At 42.0% G+C, this 20,057-nt stretch overlaps 1 protein-coding gene across 12 annotated transcripts in view; it reads left to right on the forward strand.

The window, feature by feature from the left end:
* The first annotated feature begins 1,253 nt into the window (after positions 1 to 1,253).
* The window catches only part of LOC6546106 (anion exchange protein 3), a 22,346-nt gene continuing 3,542 nt past the window's right edge, over positions 1,254 to 20,057 (forward strand). Inside the window, exons 1-10 of one of the 12 annotated variants that reach the window (XM_026976725.1) lie at positions 1,254 to 1,939; positions 9,399 to 9,662; positions 17,031 to 17,178; positions 17,240 to 17,498; positions 17,664 to 17,793; positions 18,073 to 18,234; positions 18,308 to 18,550; positions 18,619 to 18,759; positions 19,038 to 19,055; positions 19,229 to 19,429. In XM_026976725.1, the coding sequence (XP_026832526.1) occupies positions 9,585 to 9,662; positions 17,031 to 17,178; positions 17,240 to 17,498; positions 17,664 to 17,793; positions 18,073 to 18,234; positions 18,308 to 18,550; positions 18,619 to 18,759; positions 19,038 to 19,055; positions 19,229 to 19,429 (1,380 nt within the window). In that variant the 5' untranslated portion in view covers positions 1,254 to 1,939; positions 9,399 to 9,584. Of the gene's footprint in view, positions 1,940 to 7,925; positions 8,205 to 9,398; positions 9,663 to 11,838; positions 12,063 to 17,030; positions 17,179 to 17,239; positions 17,499 to 17,663; positions 17,794 to 17,944; positions 17,972 to 18,072; positions 18,235 to 18,307; positions 18,551 to 18,618; positions 18,760 to 19,037; positions 19,056 to 19,228; positions 19,430 to 20,057 lie in introns of those variants that run through there. The other 11 variants (XM_026976724.1, XM_026976723.1, XM_026976726.1 and 8 more) reach the window with 11 other exon arrangements.

Here is a 20,057-nt window from a genome sequence, read left to right on the forward strand (position 1 = left end):
GTTATCGCTCGGCGTTGCCTACTTTTAGGCGCCCACTTTGGTTCGCAATTATCGTAGCCTGCTTTGCGGCTTGGCTTAACCCTTAGCTGTGCCAGCTGGGTCATATCGCGCGCCCCAGCGTATGAGTAATTTTTCGCTTATCAAGTAATGGACTTTTAATCGTGCGAATTGCGTGAAAGGGTGAAGTGCGGCCACACACTTGACAATATATTTATACGTCTTATTTGGCTAAGCCCTGCGGCTTGATCGTAAATTTTCCTATCGCCACACGATCGAAATAGCCGTCAAATAGAGCATAATTAATTTGTTGCAATGACAACAATTTCGCACCACATTTTGGTTCAATTAACGAGTGCCTGTGAATTGTGACAATCAATATGAAATGAATCTTTTCACAACTAATTGAACTCTGACGTAGGCAGCTATCGGAAAAGCCCCATTGGAAAGTACTCTTCCCGCTGGAAAGCTTTTTGTTTGCCCTTATCATTGCTACCTCGCCCCAAAAGTTAACACCCATATGCTGGTTGATTGTAATCATTATTTGGCTCAATTGTACGTCATAAATTTGCAAGTATAAGCCCGCAATCAAAATTATTCGACATGTAGACGTTGGTAAAAATTATGGCCCGCCGATCGGCGCTCAACAAGTGTCACACAGTTCCCAACAAAACCAAAACCCCAGTCGATCGATTTCGATTGTCGCCTCTCATTTCAAATGCAAATCAGTCAATTAGAGCGTCGCAGTCGGCTAATTCGAATTGCGCGAATTGCTGGGCTAATATTGCATTAGCACTTCCAGCCAGTGCTATTTATTTTTAGATAACAAATTAAACGCAGTGATATTAATAGATAACGCAACCAATCACAAACAGCGGCGTCCCGAAACGTGTCCCTGTGAAGGGTTAAGTGCAGCCTGCAGGCAAACAAGTGATTAACACTTTTAGCGCTTTTGAGACTGAAATAAACCACAATTATAGCAATTTTAATCAAATAATTCAATAAACTAAAGATGCTAGCTCGTGCTCTTTGCATGCTGATTATCCCCATTAACCGTAGATTACTTAATATTAATACAAATTATATAATTATCAGAATAAATGTTATATTTCATGCATTGATGCAAATAATTATATAAATACATGTGTTTTTTCTTGCTCTTCAGAATCGATTTAAGAGAGGCAATTTGAAAACTCTCTTCTCTTCGCCGCCAAATTCGCCGTCGATCGCTCTGGTTAAAAACGTGCTGCGGCAGGAACTGTAAATCATTACGTTCGGAAACGTGCCGCTGCTCGCACGGAAACACAGAAACTGCGGATAAAAGGCGGATAATATTTTTAGAGCTCGCCAAGTTCAAGTTTGCCTACGACGAAACACAGAAAGTCGTGAAACGTACGCGAAATACATATAAGAAAACACAGAGTAAAGAGTATAGAGTATAGAAAAGTATACAACGGTTCCACCACCGTGCGCGCAGGCAACAATAACAGCTACAACAACCAAGAAGCGCCGTTGTTATTGTTGCCCTTTCCTGCCAATTTTTGCGTGTTTCGTCATTGCCTTGTTCTTCATCGTCTGTTGTTTTTATCGAAGCGTTCGCTCCCGTCTTTTTCTCCTACTCCAGCCAGCGCGTGTGTGTGTGCATGTGTGAGTGTTTTGCCCCCAAAATATATCACTCTCTCGCTCTTTCTGCGTTCGATTGGTTTGTTGTCAGCGCCGCGTAAAATTAAAACAAAATAAAATCTTAAAAATTAAAAAAAAATAAATCCAACACGACATAGAACCAGGAAGTTGACGAGGCAAGATCAAGGTTAAAGAAAAACCCTTTATGCTAATCAACGCTCTGTGTCTGAGGCACAGTGGAAAATTTTCGAATTTCGCCAAGCGGCGACGTCATCAGTGGTCGCATTTGTTGTTGTTGGCGCCCGTGGCCGAGTAAAAGGTAAAAAATAAATAGTAAAAAGTCAAAAGTAAAAGAATACTTCAAGTACGTGTCAATTATAAAATTCACTTTGGTCTGCCTTTATCGTTGTTCTTGCTCATCTGTCTGCGGCTATTTTCGTGCGAAAGATCTTTAAATTGTGGATATTTTGACTTTCTGTCGCATTTCCCACGCACCGAAAAAAACATTGTAATCAAGTGAAGGTTTAAAAACAAAAAAATTAAAATTAAAAATATATGGTTGAAATCAAAAATGATGCCAAATGTTTTTTTTATTTACAAATAACTTGTGTAAAAGTGCAACTTAATTTTGATACTTTAAAACGTCTCTACATCTAGTATTTCACGTTGACATTTTTGAAAACAAATTACGCAACCAGAGCCCCAAAGTTATGTGAGATTTAGAATCTTATATAATTGTCCAAAACTGTATCCGAATTTTCGATGTGTAAGAATAAACATTTACTGTGCTTTTTCGCAGTTGGAAAAGTGTCAAAGAAAATGCGAAATTTACTCGGCGTCGAAAACAATTACGGAATTACGGAACTAAATATTGTTTAAATACCGTTTGCTCGCCGGCTGTTTGGCCAAGAACTTTTCGGCCTGGTTTCTCAATTGCTGTCGGACAAATTATTAAGCAGCCAAAGGAAATAAATCAAGTCAGGTTCCGAGAGCAACTGCAGCATGTGACTGCGAAACTTTGGAAACTGGTTCTATTTTGGATCTCTATCTGTAACCGGGGGCGGTGTAGTTCTTTTTGCTTTGTATTCTTGATTTTTGCCTTCTTTTTGTTTTTTTTTTTTTGCCATGGTTGGTTTTGTTCGACAAGCTAACACTGTGTCAGTTGTACCGGGCACGTAGTGCTACGCTCTCTTTCCCCTTTCCCCCCTTTCCCCGCTTTCTCCCCTTTCCCCAGTTCTCCCCTGTCCCCCTTTACCCACCTACTGACTGTTTGTCTTTCATTCCCCGCGGCGCTTTATGCTGAGTTTGTCTGCTTTTTATGCAAATTTCCACAAACAACAAGAGAAACAACAGGGGCAAAAGCACCGAAAACTCTACTTTGGGGGAATTCCTGCTATCAGCACTGAGTGTGCTCCAAGCCCCCCCTTGGACGCCTTTTTGGACCCCTCCCTGCACTCCGCCCATCAGTTTTGCACAGCACGTGAATCGCTGTTGCACTTTCTCGCCTGCACTGCGAAAAACAGGGACAGCGGTCGTCCGTCTTAAATGGTTGACAACTATGTAAATTATATAAGGGAAGTGAAATTCCCAATGATACTAGAACTTTTAGATTTTATTTTAATTGGTATATTAATTCGCATTTTATTGCTAAATCTATTTCAGTTCATAGTTATAAGAAATATTTTGAGATTCTCAATTCTCATACATAAACTTAATGACTTTTAGTGAAAACAAATATTAGAATTATGTATGTTTCATTTAACTTTGGAAATTCTTTAGGAGATTTCTAAATTTCTTTTGCACAAACATAAAGATTTAATGACCTGTATATGTATATTGTGTTATATTTAAGGTTTGGTCGTCTCAATTTATTTTCATATTCCAAAGTTATCGTTAAATACTACTGATAAGAACTCTTAACAATGTCGTAAATACTCAATGAGTGACCAGCTTCAATGCTATTCCTATTTTGTCGCTGTGTTGAAAGATAGTTGTGCTTGGCAACCTCCCGCTCTAAACGCCCCCCCTCCGAGCCTGGGGTTTCAGCTGGTGAATAATGGCTCAATAATTTGGCTTTCCCCCGGTCCGCCCCCCTTTGCAACAACTATGCTGCAGTCGCGACCCGCACACGATAAACACACAATGTTAACTAGAATTTGTTTATCTCAACTTGGGTGGTTATTTTCTTTATATTTGCTTCTTTTTGCTGCTTTCGCATTTTCTAGTGTTCGGTGTTCTAGCCTGATATTTAACCAAAATGTATCATGCCGCTTAAAGTTGGGTTTTATTGTTATTGCCCCTTCTGCAGTGGCTATAATTGTTGCTTTGCACTTTTGTTTACACAACTTGTGGCGAATCTGCTGTTGTAATTTTGCGTGTTTCGAGAGTAGTATTTATTGTTTCTGCGAACAATACACACACACAGAATATTTACGGGGCCAGCAAATTGAAGTATTTAATATCCGAAGCTGATATTGAGAAAGTACCCGGTACCAGGGGCGTACACAAAAGGGGGAGGTGATAACCAGTAAACATATCAGATTTCATGTTTATTAACTTGGAAATTCGTATATTTGAGCATCATTTTAATATACTTTGTTTGCTTTGCTCTTACTTAAACCCTCAGTCATACGGGAAAAACATAAAAGCCCTATCGAATTGTTGCGCAACATTCAGTTGGGGCTCCAAAGTTTTTATTGTCGTACGAGAAGCACCCGTAAGATAAGGCATTCCATTTCGTCACGCTGAAAAATGCTCATGAATCACTAAAACAAAGTCACCGACAGTTGTTTAAGCGCAGCGTTTCGTTCTGCATATGATAAAAGATACTATATCCCCTTTTGCTACGCCCATGTCTGGATATTGATATGGGCATTCTCGGGGTGTGATTTACAAAATAAAAGAAAATAAATACTCTGCCGACTTCGTTGCGGCTAAGAAACGCAATTTCTGAAGAAAACCATATGAACACTCTGGAAAAAACAGATCGTATTTTTAAACCAGCTGACGAGTATTGCTTATCGGTAGAGAAAATATAAGCAAACTGCAAAAAAAGTTGTTGATTGTGGTTTACAAACATGAGCTCAACGTTAAAAGCCACACAACGGTCGTCGATCTATGCGTATTTTTGCGAACAGAAGAGTGTTTAGTCACTAGTTGAACTACAACTGCAATGGCCTAATTGAAATGCGGTTCGGTTCTATATTTGCAGTTGGAATTGGAATTGAATTTCAGCCTTAGGTTTTGTGTGTGCTGTGGAGCGTTGCCAAATGTTTTCGTTTCGATTCAAGTGTCGTGTCGAGCATGCAGTTGATTTGAAGTGCTTTGAACCTTTGAACAGACGAACAAACTGCCGATCATAAATCCTTCAAGGCCGCACAATATTGTCACTCAAGTGGAAAGTTGTAGTCGCCATATATGTATGTAGAACCCTAAAAATGTTAATTTAATATTAAAAATGCTGAAAACTATTTAATATGAGTTCTGTGCCATGTTTGAAACGCTTACTGGTGCATTGTGCTGGCTTTATTCAATTAATTAAGGCTAATTCAATGGGTTGTACCATTTTTATGGTAATAGCCATGTAAATGCTAGTGGATGTAGTAATCGGCTTTAAGTCGTGTGCGATAATCGCAATTATTCGCTAGTTTAGCTACTGTAACAAACGGCACTTGATAGTATTACGCTTTTGAACAGAACACTGAATCGTTATTCACACCTTTCCATTCAAGTGTAAACTGCAATTGTGCGATTACTAACCTATTCCAATAAGTGCACTTGAACTAGCCATTTGTGTGATTTAAGTATGGTTTATAGTAATGAATCGCACTTGAAGGGCTTGGAAATCAGTCTGGCGATCGCTGAATACAATAATTTATGATTGGACATGATTTATGGCCGCACTTAAACAATGTGTTTTCAATTATCAAATATATTTATGCACTCATATATTCAAAAATAGTATATGGGCACACTTCTGTTTAATTGCCGGCGTCGTTATAACGACATTTCGGCAGGTAACCAGGTATTATAGGTATTATAGTATATATATCTCGAGTGCCTTTTAAACTGACATTTATATGTTTGAGTGGGTTCTCGCTAGCGTTTTGTTGTGGAAACAATAAAGCCCACTTTCCGGTAGAGTTAAGAAATGGGAGTGAGTTCGAGGCGCTTGAGTGCTTTCAAGTTCAATGTCAGCTGCAGTTGCAATTCCAGCTGCAGCTGCCTTTTGCACCGCTGACTGTTGCAATTTGGCCGACCGAAAAAAACGAAAACCGGTTTGCAACTTGTTCGGGCAGCACGTGAATGCAAAGTTCTGTGTTGCATTTTGCGGCAGAGAAGCAGGATTCGCGCAACTGCAGCTGACTGGCAGAAACCGGTTGGAACTGGATGTATTTGGTGGCAAAGGGTGTGAAAAAGCAGTCGTTTGATAAGGAGACGTGGCACGAGACTCGACTGATAAGACTCAGACTTGTTTCGGCTGATTACACAAGCGACCTGGCTATTTAAAGCCCTCGGTGGCCATATATCATCTATCGGCAGGCGGCTAATTGACATGTCTTTGGGGTTAAATCAAATCAATTTGGGAACGCGACACATAATAGACAATTTGATAATTTATGTGGCTGCCGTGCGGCAAATCCCATACATTACTGTCAATTGTTTAAATAAACTGGCTGCGGTGCGATCTGTATCGGAATCGAAATCGAAATGAATGGCTAGCCCAGTGCCCAGATAAGAGCGTTAAATGTGTAGGCGGTTCTTTTTTGATACCCGCCAACGTATACGTATATACAAATAAATAATTTAAATCAAAATTAAGTCAGACCGTCGTACGATCGATCGTTTGGCGTCATTTCGCCAGCGCACGCTAATGAACCCATAAAATTGATCACCACGTTAATTTCCACCGCTCCCCTTCCCCATCCCCTTTGAGCCACGGAACTTTTTGGGGTTTTAAATTGTAACACCTTCGGATTTTATGGTAACCAGCGACCGCCGTTCCGAGCGTTTGGTCTGCCTCAAGTGTCTTATAGATTTAAAAATAATAAGTTGCCACTAATTTTGATAACATGCAACTGACTGCCATCCATCCGTCTGCTCCCCTTGTGCCAGCCATAAAATGTGTAAATTTATTTGTTTTCCCTCGGCTACGTGCACTTTATCGTATCGAATTCGGTTAGAATCACGCGATCCCCGACCGATCGCAGTAAAAACACAGACCAGTCACCTGAGTTGGCCTAAACAAAAATAGGTCTGGATTGATCTTAAACGCTGGCTATTTTTGGATTTTATTTACCCTTATCAGGGTATACTACATTTATATATTTACATACTGTGGTCTTTGATCTTTACTGCATACTGTATAAATTACTTTTCGAAAAAAAAGTTGTCTTGCCCATTAAAGATTTTTATTATTCTGAAACTATTTGTTTTTAAATATAATTTCGTCTTCGTTAAAATATTGCGTCTAATAAATTAGTTAATCTGTTACCAACTTTCTAAAGTTGTTTTTTGTTATTATAACTAATAAATTATTATTTAGTCAAAGCTTAAGCGCAGTCAAGTCCGTACAAAACAACGTTAAAAACTCAACTAAACTACTGAAGTTGAAGCTTCAAAAAGTTCAGATAACAAGTATAGATACCAATAATAAACGAAGCAATTTAGGGATTTATCAGGAATACCCAAAGGCAGCGAAATGATGGAATGGCTGTTCAAATATTTATACAGCAACCTTGGAAGAGCTTCCGCTCGAATTCAGCCATTGATCAACTTTGAAATCCTTTTATTAGTTAATAACGTTTACCGTAACATGCCACCCACTTTTATGCAGACGCGAGGCAATATCAAGGTTGCCAAATCGCAAAGTTTTGTTTGCACACCAACTTAACGTTAATCCATGGTCAGACCGAGGGAGACACATCAGTTTTTATCAAGGAACATATGGCAAACAAGGCGGAATATCCAAGGCACAAGGCGCATGGAACTCGAACCGCTCCCTCCAAAGACCAGTCACATTTTCTTACATAATCAACGCGGCGAAGTGAAAATTTGTGGGTTGGCAGAGAAAACCGTTAATAGGACGGGCTAAGTTAAGCACGAGACTCATGTTGGATTGTCTACGCGATATACGATACGAAACGAAGCGCTGCTCCTCACTCACAGCCATAGATACAGATACAGACACAGACACAGACACAGATACAGAGCCAATACCAATACCAATACAAGCAAACAATGGAGCGTTGAGGGCGTTTTTCGCAGTTCGTTGATACTTCGGTTGGCGGCGGCTCATTTTTCAGGCGTTCTTGGCGGCAGAAAGAAGCTCACATAAATCAGCGCATTCGCAGCCGCAACAGGTTCACACGGCATTCGTACGCCACGGAGCAAGCCTCGTCGGTTTCGAGTGTCCTGAATATCGCGTATCCGCCCCAGTGGCCAGCTGTTCGCGATTGCATCCGCCGTGCAAACCAATGGCCAGCCGGTGCCGGTGCCTAATTGAATTTGTGTAACTCGTGTTCTTCGCTACAATAGTTGTCCTGTTGCCAGTCTGTCTGCACTGCCGCAGATACCCAACAAAGGTGCCTTCCTACTTAGTTACCCACTGCATTATTAAGGACCTGCGGACACGTAACATTTAACAGCGGACTGCTGGTCTCAATTGTGTTTGTGTTTGTTTCGGTTGATTGCCGCTTGGGTTCAACGCTTGCCACGCCCCAAATCGAGAGGGCTGCTATCTTTACGAATAGGCGGCGCCCATTATTGACGTAAATTATGGTTTGCATTTCAGTCAGATGACAGTGTGTTATACGAAACTATCAAATAGATAGGCGATTGATTGTTAATAGAAACATAATAAATATTGAACAAATACGGTCGAGCAGTAATTAGGATTAGGAAATGACATTGTTTTTTACATAATTATATAACTTAACATAGAAATTCATGATCTGAATATTCAAGAAGGTTTCTTTTCTAAAGATACCAAAAAAAGCTAATTATACTGTCTAGCAGAATTTTTTACTTATTGCAGGTATAATTCGATAAGATGGCGATTAATCGGTCACAATTGTGCTAAATTTAGACATGTGACACCAGGCATGCTGTTTAAAAATGGAAAATTATAAATACTATGTGTTGATAGATACGGAACTAATTTAATTATTATGATATTGATGATAAGAAACCACTGAGGTATAAAAAGAAAACTATTTTTAGAGCAAAGTGACAGAACCAATAACTTGTAATTAAGCCCTTAGCTACCAAAATGGTGAAACTGTTGCTCATACTACAGCTATAGCTAGATTTTTTTTCTGTGCACTGTTAGTTCTCTGAAAATGGAGATGCAGATCGTTAACTGAGCGTTCTGATCGTCAAAGAATACCGCCTTGGGGCGTCGATTGCCACATTCATTGCCCGCCGAGTTCCCGAATAATAATTGAGTGCTCAAATAAAGCAAATTGATCAAGAGCCGTCAACGAAAGTCGCGTGCTTCATCGACCCCGCCCCCTCCGCCGCCCTACCCCTTTCCCCTTACCCCTCACCCATGCGTGTGGCTGCCATTTAACTTTAATTGAGTCGCGTCGAATGGTTTTTATTGCGCTCGGTACTTATATTTTTGTTCAATTGGCCTCCTTAGCAGTGACAAAAAACACAATACCAGCAACAGACGAAGTTGTTTATTAATGAAATTGCGTTCCATCCACTCGCCTCTGTTCGCTCGACTTTTCTTCTTTCCTTCATTTATTTATTAAATTTTTATTATTCACTTTCAGGGCGCTGAATTCGCTGCCCCGAATGCCGAGATTCTTGCAGCATCCACAGTGGCCGCAGCAAATTACCAAGCTCACCGTCACCTCGATGCCATTGCATTGCCTGATCATCAAATAAGCGCCTTTAAGAACACCTATATCTTAGGATCGGATCCAAACTAAACCAAAACCTTTAAAGCAACACTCAAGATGAGCTTCAGTTCGGCCAGCGGCAGGGAGAATAATGTCCGCAAACTATCCTTCCTGGGCTTCAATACCAAAAAGAAGGTGAGTAAAATATAAATATAACAAAATTAATATTGAAAGAAAGGAACCTTGGATGCACTTCCTATGTATCGAAAGATTAACTAGATAACTAGAAATAGTTCCACCTAATGTATTGCTTTTGGGCTGGGTAATTAATTAGGCAAATGTGGGCAAATGTGAGCTCATACTATGTCTGATGATGATGATCCCGATAAAACTTCTACCCAAGGTTCTCTACAAACTTTTCTGTTGTTGTATGGACAGCATACGTGTACATAAGAAAAATTGAATATATAAGTGTAGTGCCGTTGGTAGTTTTCCATTAAATAAATCATTTTTTTAATGTACGGTTTTTTTTGTTTTTTTTTTTGCAAATGCGAATTTGTAAGTAATTCAATCGCTAGCCCACACGGTAATGTCAAGTAATTGTTATTGATTTTTATTGTGGTGTCTGTTATTTCGCAGTTGTTTACTTTTCTACACATTTCCGGAGTGTGTCCGTTGTTTCGGGCACACCGGCAAAAATGCCCGCCAGCCACCAAGTGACACAATTTAGGAACCAGTTTCCAGCCAATCGAAGGGGGTTTCATTTTCAATTTCAATTTCGATTTCGATTTTAGTTTCGTGTGCACGAGTGCTCGGCAGTAGATCAGTGTGCCTAATCATGCATTCATTCATGCCTAAGTGCCGCTATTGTGCTCGCGTTTTTGCCAACATTCAACATTACGTATACGCCGTGTGTGGCTGGAGGGCGACAACAAGTTGTCAGCTTAAAGGCTAAACGCTAAAAGCGTCGAAGTAAACGCATTTTAATTGTGCAACTGGCAGCAGACAGTTGGCAATAACGGTAACAGGAAGCTAGCTAGACACTCAGCATTCAAATGAAGCGCACACATCACTTAGTTACACTCACCAACACAGAACGGGAAATCGATATTTACGGTGGCGAAGGCCGTAGCTTTAGCACTCACTCTGACATTGACAATGAAAAGTAATAGTACGGCGGAATTGTAGTCGCAATCAATTCATTGACACCTGGCCAGGTGAAAGCATCAAGTTGCAGTTGCCGTGGGAGCAGCAACCTCAATTAACTTAATTGCACCACAAAGTATGCCATGATTTAGGTGGAACATTCGAATTGGAATGATCTGGAATGCATTTTTTCAGTAAACACGTTCAGAATGAAGCTACGTAATATGCACCTTCAAACAAGTAGAACCTTAATTCTTTGAAAGTACATTCATATCCATACTTTATCACAAATGGTTATTAGTAACGTTAAATGTGGTAATTTGTGCACATCATATATTTGGCCCTAATTTAGTAAGCCAGTGTAATGAATGATTTATAGCCCACATAACTTTTCGCATTCATCAAATTTGCTGGTACTATCCTTGCCTATTAAATATTTATTACTTATGGCAACAATCAATCAATTATTGTTCCTGTCATCCATCGCAATCCATTGAATGTTAATGGTCTTACATAATTCAGGTTGCCCAAGGATGAACTCTCATCTTGAGCTGCACTGTAGAGGGCTATAACTCAATTAGCCATTACAACTCGCCTGTTATCGGTAATTACCCAAAACACACATGCATATATGGTTGGCCTGCTAATGAGCCCTAATGTACTGGCGTGCTGTTCAAAATGCCATCAAGTGAATAGATTTTTGTGCATGGCTAAAATGAAAGGAGAGCTTTTTTGCACACACACACACAAACGCCCCATCTTTGTGGGCCATACACAAAACACTAAGTGTTGGCCTTGAGCGGCCTTGACCATCATCGGGAGGTCCTGTGAGCGCAAAAGCTTTGCCATTAATTATGCACTAGTGTGTGTGGGTGGGGGATACGACTGGTGGAGGCGACCAGCAATCAAAACAAAAAAATGCTGAGCTGTCAAAGCTTTTGGCTTGGCCTGCTTCAAAGCTTTCTGCGTCGAAAACTGCATTCCGATTTACGTCAGAAGCAGCAGCAGCAGCAGCGTATCCTGGTGTACGAGTGTGGTGGGTGGACGGGTGGTGGTGGCACATAGTAAAGCCCGCTCGCCGTGGCGCCCCTGAGAATCAGCTGAGCGTGGCCGAAACGCTGCAGCACTGCCAGCTGAGCGGCCTGTTCTACCGTTATACGCGCGCTTTTGGCCAACGCCTGCGCACTGGGCCGAAAATCAGGTAACAGCAGCAGCAGGCAGCAGCCACAAGCAGCTTGGCCCCTCATTTGCTGGGCAGCCTTCCCAGGCAACGGAACTGGCCAACATTTGGTCACAGAAAAGAGATATACATATATATATATATTTTGTCCTCATAACTCGCGGGTCAAAGTGCAACAGGCCAAAAGGTTTTGCGTGAGAGAAAAAAACCCAATTACCCAACTAGCAAACGTGATCGAAAGTTTTGCAAGCAAAATAGGAGCCCACAAGGTAATGCGAATAACTGGTCTAGCTTGTTTGATCTATAATATTAATCAAAAACGCACGCACACAAACTTTTCAAGAGCACACAACCTTGAAATTGGTTTGAAAAGACCCCAAGCACACACACGTCCATATACTCGTATACCATCTCGAACAGAAAATGGAAAGACCTTTTTCACTTACGAATGCTGTCCTTTTTTTTTTGTGAAATTATTAGTCGAAAAGTTGGCAGATGGGCCCAACAAGTGAGTTGGCCCTTTAGTGTGCCGCAGGCAACAAAACTCCAAGATCCTTTGAGTATATACACATACATATACTGCTCTGAATTCCGGATGAAATTTGTTTTGGGTGTTGCATACTTTTTGGGGCAATAAAACGGCCCAGCGGCAGTGAAAAACACAGAAACGTTACGGAAAATGTTACCCAAGCGACCGGAGTCATCCTCCCTGCACACACGTGTGTGTTTGCGGTTACAAATATAGCTACACATATACATTTACACATACATATACATTCCAAGGTGTTTTTTGTGTGTGGCATCTTAAAAATTACCAATAATAACCGAGTTTCATTTCGGTTTGCCGGATTGACGATTGATTGACTGCTTGACGGGGATTTTGCGGTTTCATGTTTCCAATTTGTCGACATTATAAAAATGTTGGGAATTATTTAGCAGTTCATGCATTATGTATTCGGCATCACACCTGTATGGGAAAACAAGGCTTTTCACTGAACTTTTCCTTACGCTAGCAAACTTGGGCGGGTTTTAATTGAAGTTTCGTACAAGTTTCGTATATTGAATGTTATATAAGCCGCTTAGTGTCGCAGGTTTTGTTTGATGTTTGTAGTGTAGAACATTTAATGGAGAATTAACCAAGATTCAGTTATACACAACTGTCACGCTCCATGCTAAGAAAACCCTCCCATTTTCTTTGTCAAAAGAAATTCCCTTTAAACCCTTTCCACTTTTCAGAGCATTTCCGGTACAGTTGTTCTCACTTCACAAAATTCGTATAAAATTGAACACATTTCCTGGAAAATGTTCTATTCATTTTCGGCCGCAGGATAATAAATAGAGTAGGCTTTAGCTATTTATTGCTAACAGTTATCCCACACACACCCACTGGCAACCCACAGATACACACACACACCCACCCACAAGCACCCACATAGAATGCCATCCACTGACCTTGAAGTATGCAACACTTTTCTATTGTGCGAAGCTATAGTGTGTGAATATATAAACGTTTAGTGGGTGAGCAGCATTGTCAGCATGATTTCCCATCACCAGATTACGTATACGACGCTTTAACGCCAGTGCCTTTGACCAGTTTAACCTTTCGCACGTGTCAGTCTCGCCGCGCCCCTCGTCCCGCGTCCCGCGCCTCGCCCCCCTGACCCTTGACCCGCCGGCGTTCTGTACCCACTTTTCCGCTTTTCCACTTCTCCGCGTTGCTCTTGTGCGAACATTTCCGCTGCGGAATTCACATTAAATTAACACAGATACACACCAACACACACACACACACTATTGCGAGCAGGATGTCAGACAAAAGCGAATATAGAAGCATCGTTAATTTGTGCAAACAAACAAAAAAATGGAATGGAAAAAAATTACGTTAGTGCGTAGGAAAAACGGGCCAACAAAAATCAACGAAATTATGCAGAGGCCATGGACAAAAAATTCGACAGCTGCAAACAAATAAAAACTTTTGTGTATACATGCATAAATATATCCAACTCAAAGTCAGAAGTTAAATGCAAAGTTAAACGGTTACCGTTTTCCCAACATTTGCACACTTTTTATGGGCATGTTAGTTATGGTCAAATGTTGGACCACCATAAAAAAGTCAACCAAATATTCGCGATAGAGCTGAAGAGAAGTATAATGACCATTTGCGAATTTATGGTTAAACTTGGCTATTGGAGTCGGCAATAAATTGAACTATTTAAAGGTTATTATGTTTGTCAAATAAGTATAACTGTTAGGAAATTTTAAAATGCTACATCCAATGGGATCTATTTCTTATTCGTATTTCAGTCATCACATTTGTGACCTCTTTTTATAGCTTGTATGAACTTTGGCAATTTCCAGTCGGCTGGGAGACTTTCTTTTGGCAACTCAAACAGTTTTCCAATAAATACAAAGTTATACGCGATACATGCCAGCGGACTAACTTTTAATCTGCTGTGCGGGCCAAGTGTAAAAACTTATTTACCGGCGATGACAACAACAGTTGGCAACTGCTGCAGCTCGCAGCTCGCAACTCGCAAAATCTTAACAAGTTTCGCTTTAGCCGCAATTTGATTCAATTTGGCAAGTTGGACAAAAAGTTGCTTAGGCCACGAGCATTCAACTTGCTTATGACTTGTAAGTCACGTGCTGCCGCTCGCTTGCCGCCTCGCAGATGTCAAATCACATCAGAAACACTCCGCGAACTCGGCTCAACTTATTGTTGCCCCCACTGGAAATGGGGGTTTCGGTTTCTAAACTGCTTACACGCACGCCCAGCTTTCCGGCGAACTGACGGCATTCCTATGACTATGACTGTGACTGTGACTGTGTCTGCTCACAACGCTTGTCAACCGACTAGGTGCACCAACTCGAGGGGGCTTTTCTGGAAAATAGAACAAAACGCGAAGTAAACTTCAGCGCAGAAGGCATATGCTGTGGAGCTCAGAATGTGTTATGCAAACTGAAAGTAGAGTGCTGTGGATGTCAGCAGGTGGAAGGAATACATTTGTACTTACATCTTGCTCTTAGAAGGTTGATTTATTGGACTTTAACTTGTGCTTATTTTATACCATCTCATCTCAGTTCAAGTTTTATATTCATTTAAATCCACATTTTCTAGGAATTTATCTAACTTCTCGTTATGTTAGAAAGCTATCAGTTAGTAGGACAAATAAGGGAAGTATTTTTGTGTTTTGCACTTTGAAGCAACTGCTAGAAGGATTACACAACATACGTTTTAGATTCGTACAAATATTATGTTTCAGTCATTTTCCACAACGAAATATCCACTGTGGATGATCTCATGGGGCTCCTATTTCTTTGGCCAGCTACTGTGTGCATTTGGGATAGAAGTATGGCCCGTGCATACTCATTTAGCTCCACTCGGAACGCTAAGCAAACAACAACGAGAATTGACAGCTCAGGCGATTGGGAGGCGGGGCAGTGGGCGGTGAGCGGTGGGCGGTGGGCGTGGCAGGGCGGTGGGGTTGCGGCCAGAACATACCATCGATTAATTGTGATAAGCGGCGCTGACATGCTGCACAAAGTGCGACGTTCTGTTACCTGAACGATGGGTGGTGGCAAGTGGGTGGTTTTCACTTTCGCTTATGAGCGGTTTGGGGGCTTACGTAGCCGTAGCTTATAGCCACATTATGATGGGCATCAAGCTAATGGCTGAATGACAAAATACTTTTACTGCCTGCCGCCTGTGCGTATCTGTAAATCAGCAATGCCAACAACTTCATAATGATCAGCCACGGCAGTGGCAGCGCACTAGTATGAAAACCATTATGGGACAACTTAGTGTTTATCGATTAATTAACGTAACACGGCGCGTTACGCTCCAGCTTATCACATGCAAACGCCACCCACTCGCCGAACCCACCCACCAAAACCAGCCCACATATCCAACCCACAGACACTTGGTCGTTGGTCTTCCTTTCCCGCGGCTGCCAGTCGGTGGACACATTGACGTTCCCACGTGCAGGCTCTCAGCGATATTAAATTGTAGTCTATTTATAAACACGAACTGAAACGCTGTTTACCTTTTGTTTCCGCCCTTATCTGCCCCAGGGCTTATCAGGAAGTGAATGTAATTGTCAAGGATACGCTCGCCCAGTGTATTAAAGTTGCCATCTAATATTCAACAGCTGCAAACCTGACCGGCAATCGGTAGTGCTTCGCCAGCCCAAGGGACCCTATCGCATTTAGTTAATTCCATTTGCATTATGTACCTACACCTAAGCATTCGATAATTTCCATGTTGACTTAGTAAACAAGACTAAGCAAACACTCGAGCACCCAAAGCTCCCAATAAGGAGTCATTAAAGCAGGGAATATATGCATAAAGATGTTGACTAGTTGCACGGAGGTGTGCAAATTGTAAATATATTGTAGGGCTTTGTTTTTGCGCATGCTCAAATTACCATAAAAACAAACATTCAAATACGAATTTAAATAATAATGACGGTGAAATGGGAAATATAAGCTGTACTCATAATGTTTTCTCCCCCATCGTTGTTGTTAACAGCAACGCTTGTGCTGAAATCACAAGTGAAGTCACAAGTGTAGCGAAATGTTTTGATGTGATTTCTGAGAAAAGTGGAAGAGGCGAAATCGAATTCCCAGCAAGCTCTTCAGTGATTTTCAATAAACAATTTCAGATTTTTCCTATATATGTAATTTGATAGCCGCAAAACAATTGGCAATAATTGGGTTTACTTGCTCTCCGCTCCGGGCGCAGAAAACTATATATTTTTCACTTGCCAGATGATGTAGCCATTGATGTTAATGATGATGATTGAGAGAAGTGCGCAATCAATGCCTTCGTCACTATGGAAATCAATTGAGATCTATTAAAACCAATTAAGAACGACGCCCAGTGAATCCAGTCTGATTCTCATCCCCGAATGCCCGGGTTATTATGCTGGAATGTTTGGCTTTTAAAGGCCTTCAAATGCGTGCTAAAGCACTTGATAGATGGTAGATGATTAATGTGCGCAGGGCGACGTTTGCTCCGCAATTCTTCTCGCCCCACAAAGTGTTCTCCACAGATCGTCAACATGACGAAAGACTCGTGACGAGGGACAATAATGCTGCCAGTCACATGACTAGTCTGACTTTGTTTTCCCTACAGATTCTTAATTGAAAAGTATTTGCGACGACTTGACTCATGCACAACGTGACCAAACGCATGAAAACAATTGAGTAACTACAATGGGTATACATTTTTGTTGCAGTCCGGCAATGAGGATCCCGACGAGGTGCTGCTGGACTCGGAAATGGACAAGGTCTTTGCCGGCAACAGCACGCGCAAGGACAAGTTCGATGTAAACACCTTTCAGGACAACTCCCAGCAACCCATTGGATCCCGCAAAAAGAATAGCAGTAGGTACCCCTGGCTTGCTGTAATAGCAGTTCATACTTAAACATGTATATATATCTGCAGTCCGCACAAACGATCTGAACATCGAGGAGGACTCGGAGTACGAGAGCCAAACGGAGCCTTTGAATAATGCACAAAACTACGATGACATCCCCGAGGACTTTCCACTAGTCTCCGAAAGAGCCGGACACGGCGACCACTCGGACAACTCGGTGGACGAGAAGCACGTCCAGTTTGGCGGCAAAAAGAAGAACGTCGTCACCAGTTTGAGCTATGATGAACAACCCACGGATCAATCGCACGAACGTAAACGCAGAAGAAGGTAAATATGCTTTGGGTGTATTCATGTTGCATGCATGTGGAGAGGCATTCCAAACCAGCTGAGTAGAGCCGAGTATAGCTGAGTGTTGCCTTTAGGGCAACATTACGTATACGCAATGTACGCAAACCTTCTGAGATGAAATTTATATTTGTATTATACTTACAGCCGCCATCAGTATTATAGACATCGTAAATTCTCGCATCAGGACAGCGTGGAACCCAAAAACAAGCTCGAGGAAAACGGTGATGCAGGTGCGCGTCGCATCTCTGTACAGCCTGAGGACACGGCATTGGAGGTAGGGACACACTAAACCCTCAGTCCAGTGAACGATTCCCTTCAAGAACCCCAACCCCCACTAACCGTAGTTGAGATCATCTAACTAAACTCGCTTCTGTATCTCTCCAACTCTCATTGCTAACCCACAAAACTTACGGATGCGCCTGTAGACAAATGGCCAAATGCCGGCTAAACAGGTTGACCATCTTATCCTTGGCCGTGCCCTTAGCCCCATAAACAGATCCTAGATGAAACCCCAAGTTCTAGATCTAATCTCTTCTTTTTTCCCCACTTATAGGAGGCTGATCTTAACGAGCTGAGATCACATCGTTCGGACGACCCGCGTGCCCTGCGCCGCCATAAGATCCATCACTCATCCATCAAGTTGCGCGAATTGCCCCAAATAACGATTTCCCCCTTCACCAACAAGAAGCCCGAAGTGGACCATAGTCCGCATGAGGTCAGTACAAGGATCCATATACCATATTGTCATATTACCATATTTATTTGATTCAAACATCCTTCGCAAATAGATCTTTGTGCAATTGGATGAGCTCACTGGCGTGGGCGAGGACCGCGAATGGAAAGAGACGGCCCGCTGGATCAAATATGAGGAGGACGTGGAGGAGGGCTCCGATCGCTGGGGCAAGCCCCATGTTGCCTCCCTCTCCTTCCACTCGCTGCTCAATTTGCGTCGCTGCCTGGAAACGGGCGTTGTCCTTCTCGATCTCAACGAGAAGGACCTGCCTGCCGTGGCATACCGCGTGGTAGAACAGGTGAGGCACCTTGCAACCAAATATATTGCGATCCAAGTCATTTATTCAAACATTTAACCGTATGGTAGATGGTGATCGAGGACCTGATTGACATAAATGACAAGCCATCGGTGATGCGCTCGCTGCTCCTGCGCCATCGCCATGTCAACGAACACCAGGGTGTGCTGCCCTTCACCAAGAGGAAGTACAACAGCTACACCAGCCTGCAGGTGAGATCATCCCTAGCCAATGTCCAATCATCCAAATGGTTTAGCTAACACCTCCGATGCCTTCTTGTCATTCTAATATCGAATTATCAACCATTTATCTATTGACATCATGCCTGTACGCTATAAATAATTGGCTTTCAGTGACAATTGTGACAAAAGTTTGTTAATTCCCATGATCGTGGTCATTATCTTCTTGTCTATTTCTGCCATCTCATGACTCACAACTCGTACACCAACATCAACAATAATAATAATAACGACAACATCAACAACAACAGCAACTTATACCCAAATCGGTAATGAACAGCTAAATTGTATATAGACATGATCGTACAGATAACTTATGAAACGCCGCTTTGTCCAAACTTTTGTGTATCTCTTCAATTTCTATCTTTCTTGTGCGTTAATTTTTTTTCGCCACAAACACCAAATCGAACACAAAAACCTCCTGCACTCCAAAAAACAATAGTTTCTTTGGATGGGTGCGGACTCCTCCCATCAGCCGTACCAGCAGGCGCCGCCACCACCTCGCAACCTGGCCAAGGCCAGGAGGAGCATCTGCGTCACCTCCAGTGCTCCGCCCACCGCGGCGATGCTCAACGTGGCTACAGCCACCGCTGCTGCGGCAGCTATCGATCACCGGCGCCACTCCACGACGTCCTACCTGGGTGTAATGAACTAGAACCCCCTAAGACTCCCCTCCTCTCGACTTCCGCTCCCCGAGCTAGGGAATGAAACCAAAAAGTAGTGGGGGTTATGCTGTGGATGCAGATAAAAGGGATTGAGTCCTGTTCACAGATGGCTGAAGAGAAAACAAGCATTAAGTTATTTTTAAACAAATTAACAATTATTTTTCAATTTAATTCAGGCGGTACTAATAATTGGGCTTCCGATTAGAAGTAGTTTAAACTATGTGTTATCTCCACTATGGTCAAGGTTTGGTTTTCATTCCCTGGTTTAAAAGGAGTCGAGAGCAGCCGCAATGCGCTTATAGAACTCGCGATGTTTCTTTTTAGCCCCACCACGTTTTAGCCCAGTTCCGTAGCCCTTCTCCCCTTTAGAACCACTGTTTTTATGTGTGCTCTCCACCTCCACGATTGGCAAGTTCTCAATTGTGATTGTGACTGTGTTGTTCAAGTACCTAGATCCCTTTCATTCGCTACTCTACACTCTACTGCTGGCCTAGACCGCACTCTGTTCCACTTTATACTTTATATTCCCATTTTGTTCAGTTGCACGACTTTGATATATACTTTGTGTCGAGTGTTTTGGCACCAGCTCCTTGCATGTGAAGCTTG

Source organism: Drosophila erecta, unplaced genomic scaffold, assembly GCF_003286155.1.
Source record: "Drosophila erecta strain 14021-0224.00,06,07 unplaced genomic scaffold, DereRS2 tig00000021-arrow-pilon, whole genome shotgun sequence".
Taxonomy (NCBI): Eukaryota; Metazoa; Arthropoda; class Insecta; order Diptera; family Drosophilidae; genus Drosophila; species Drosophila erecta.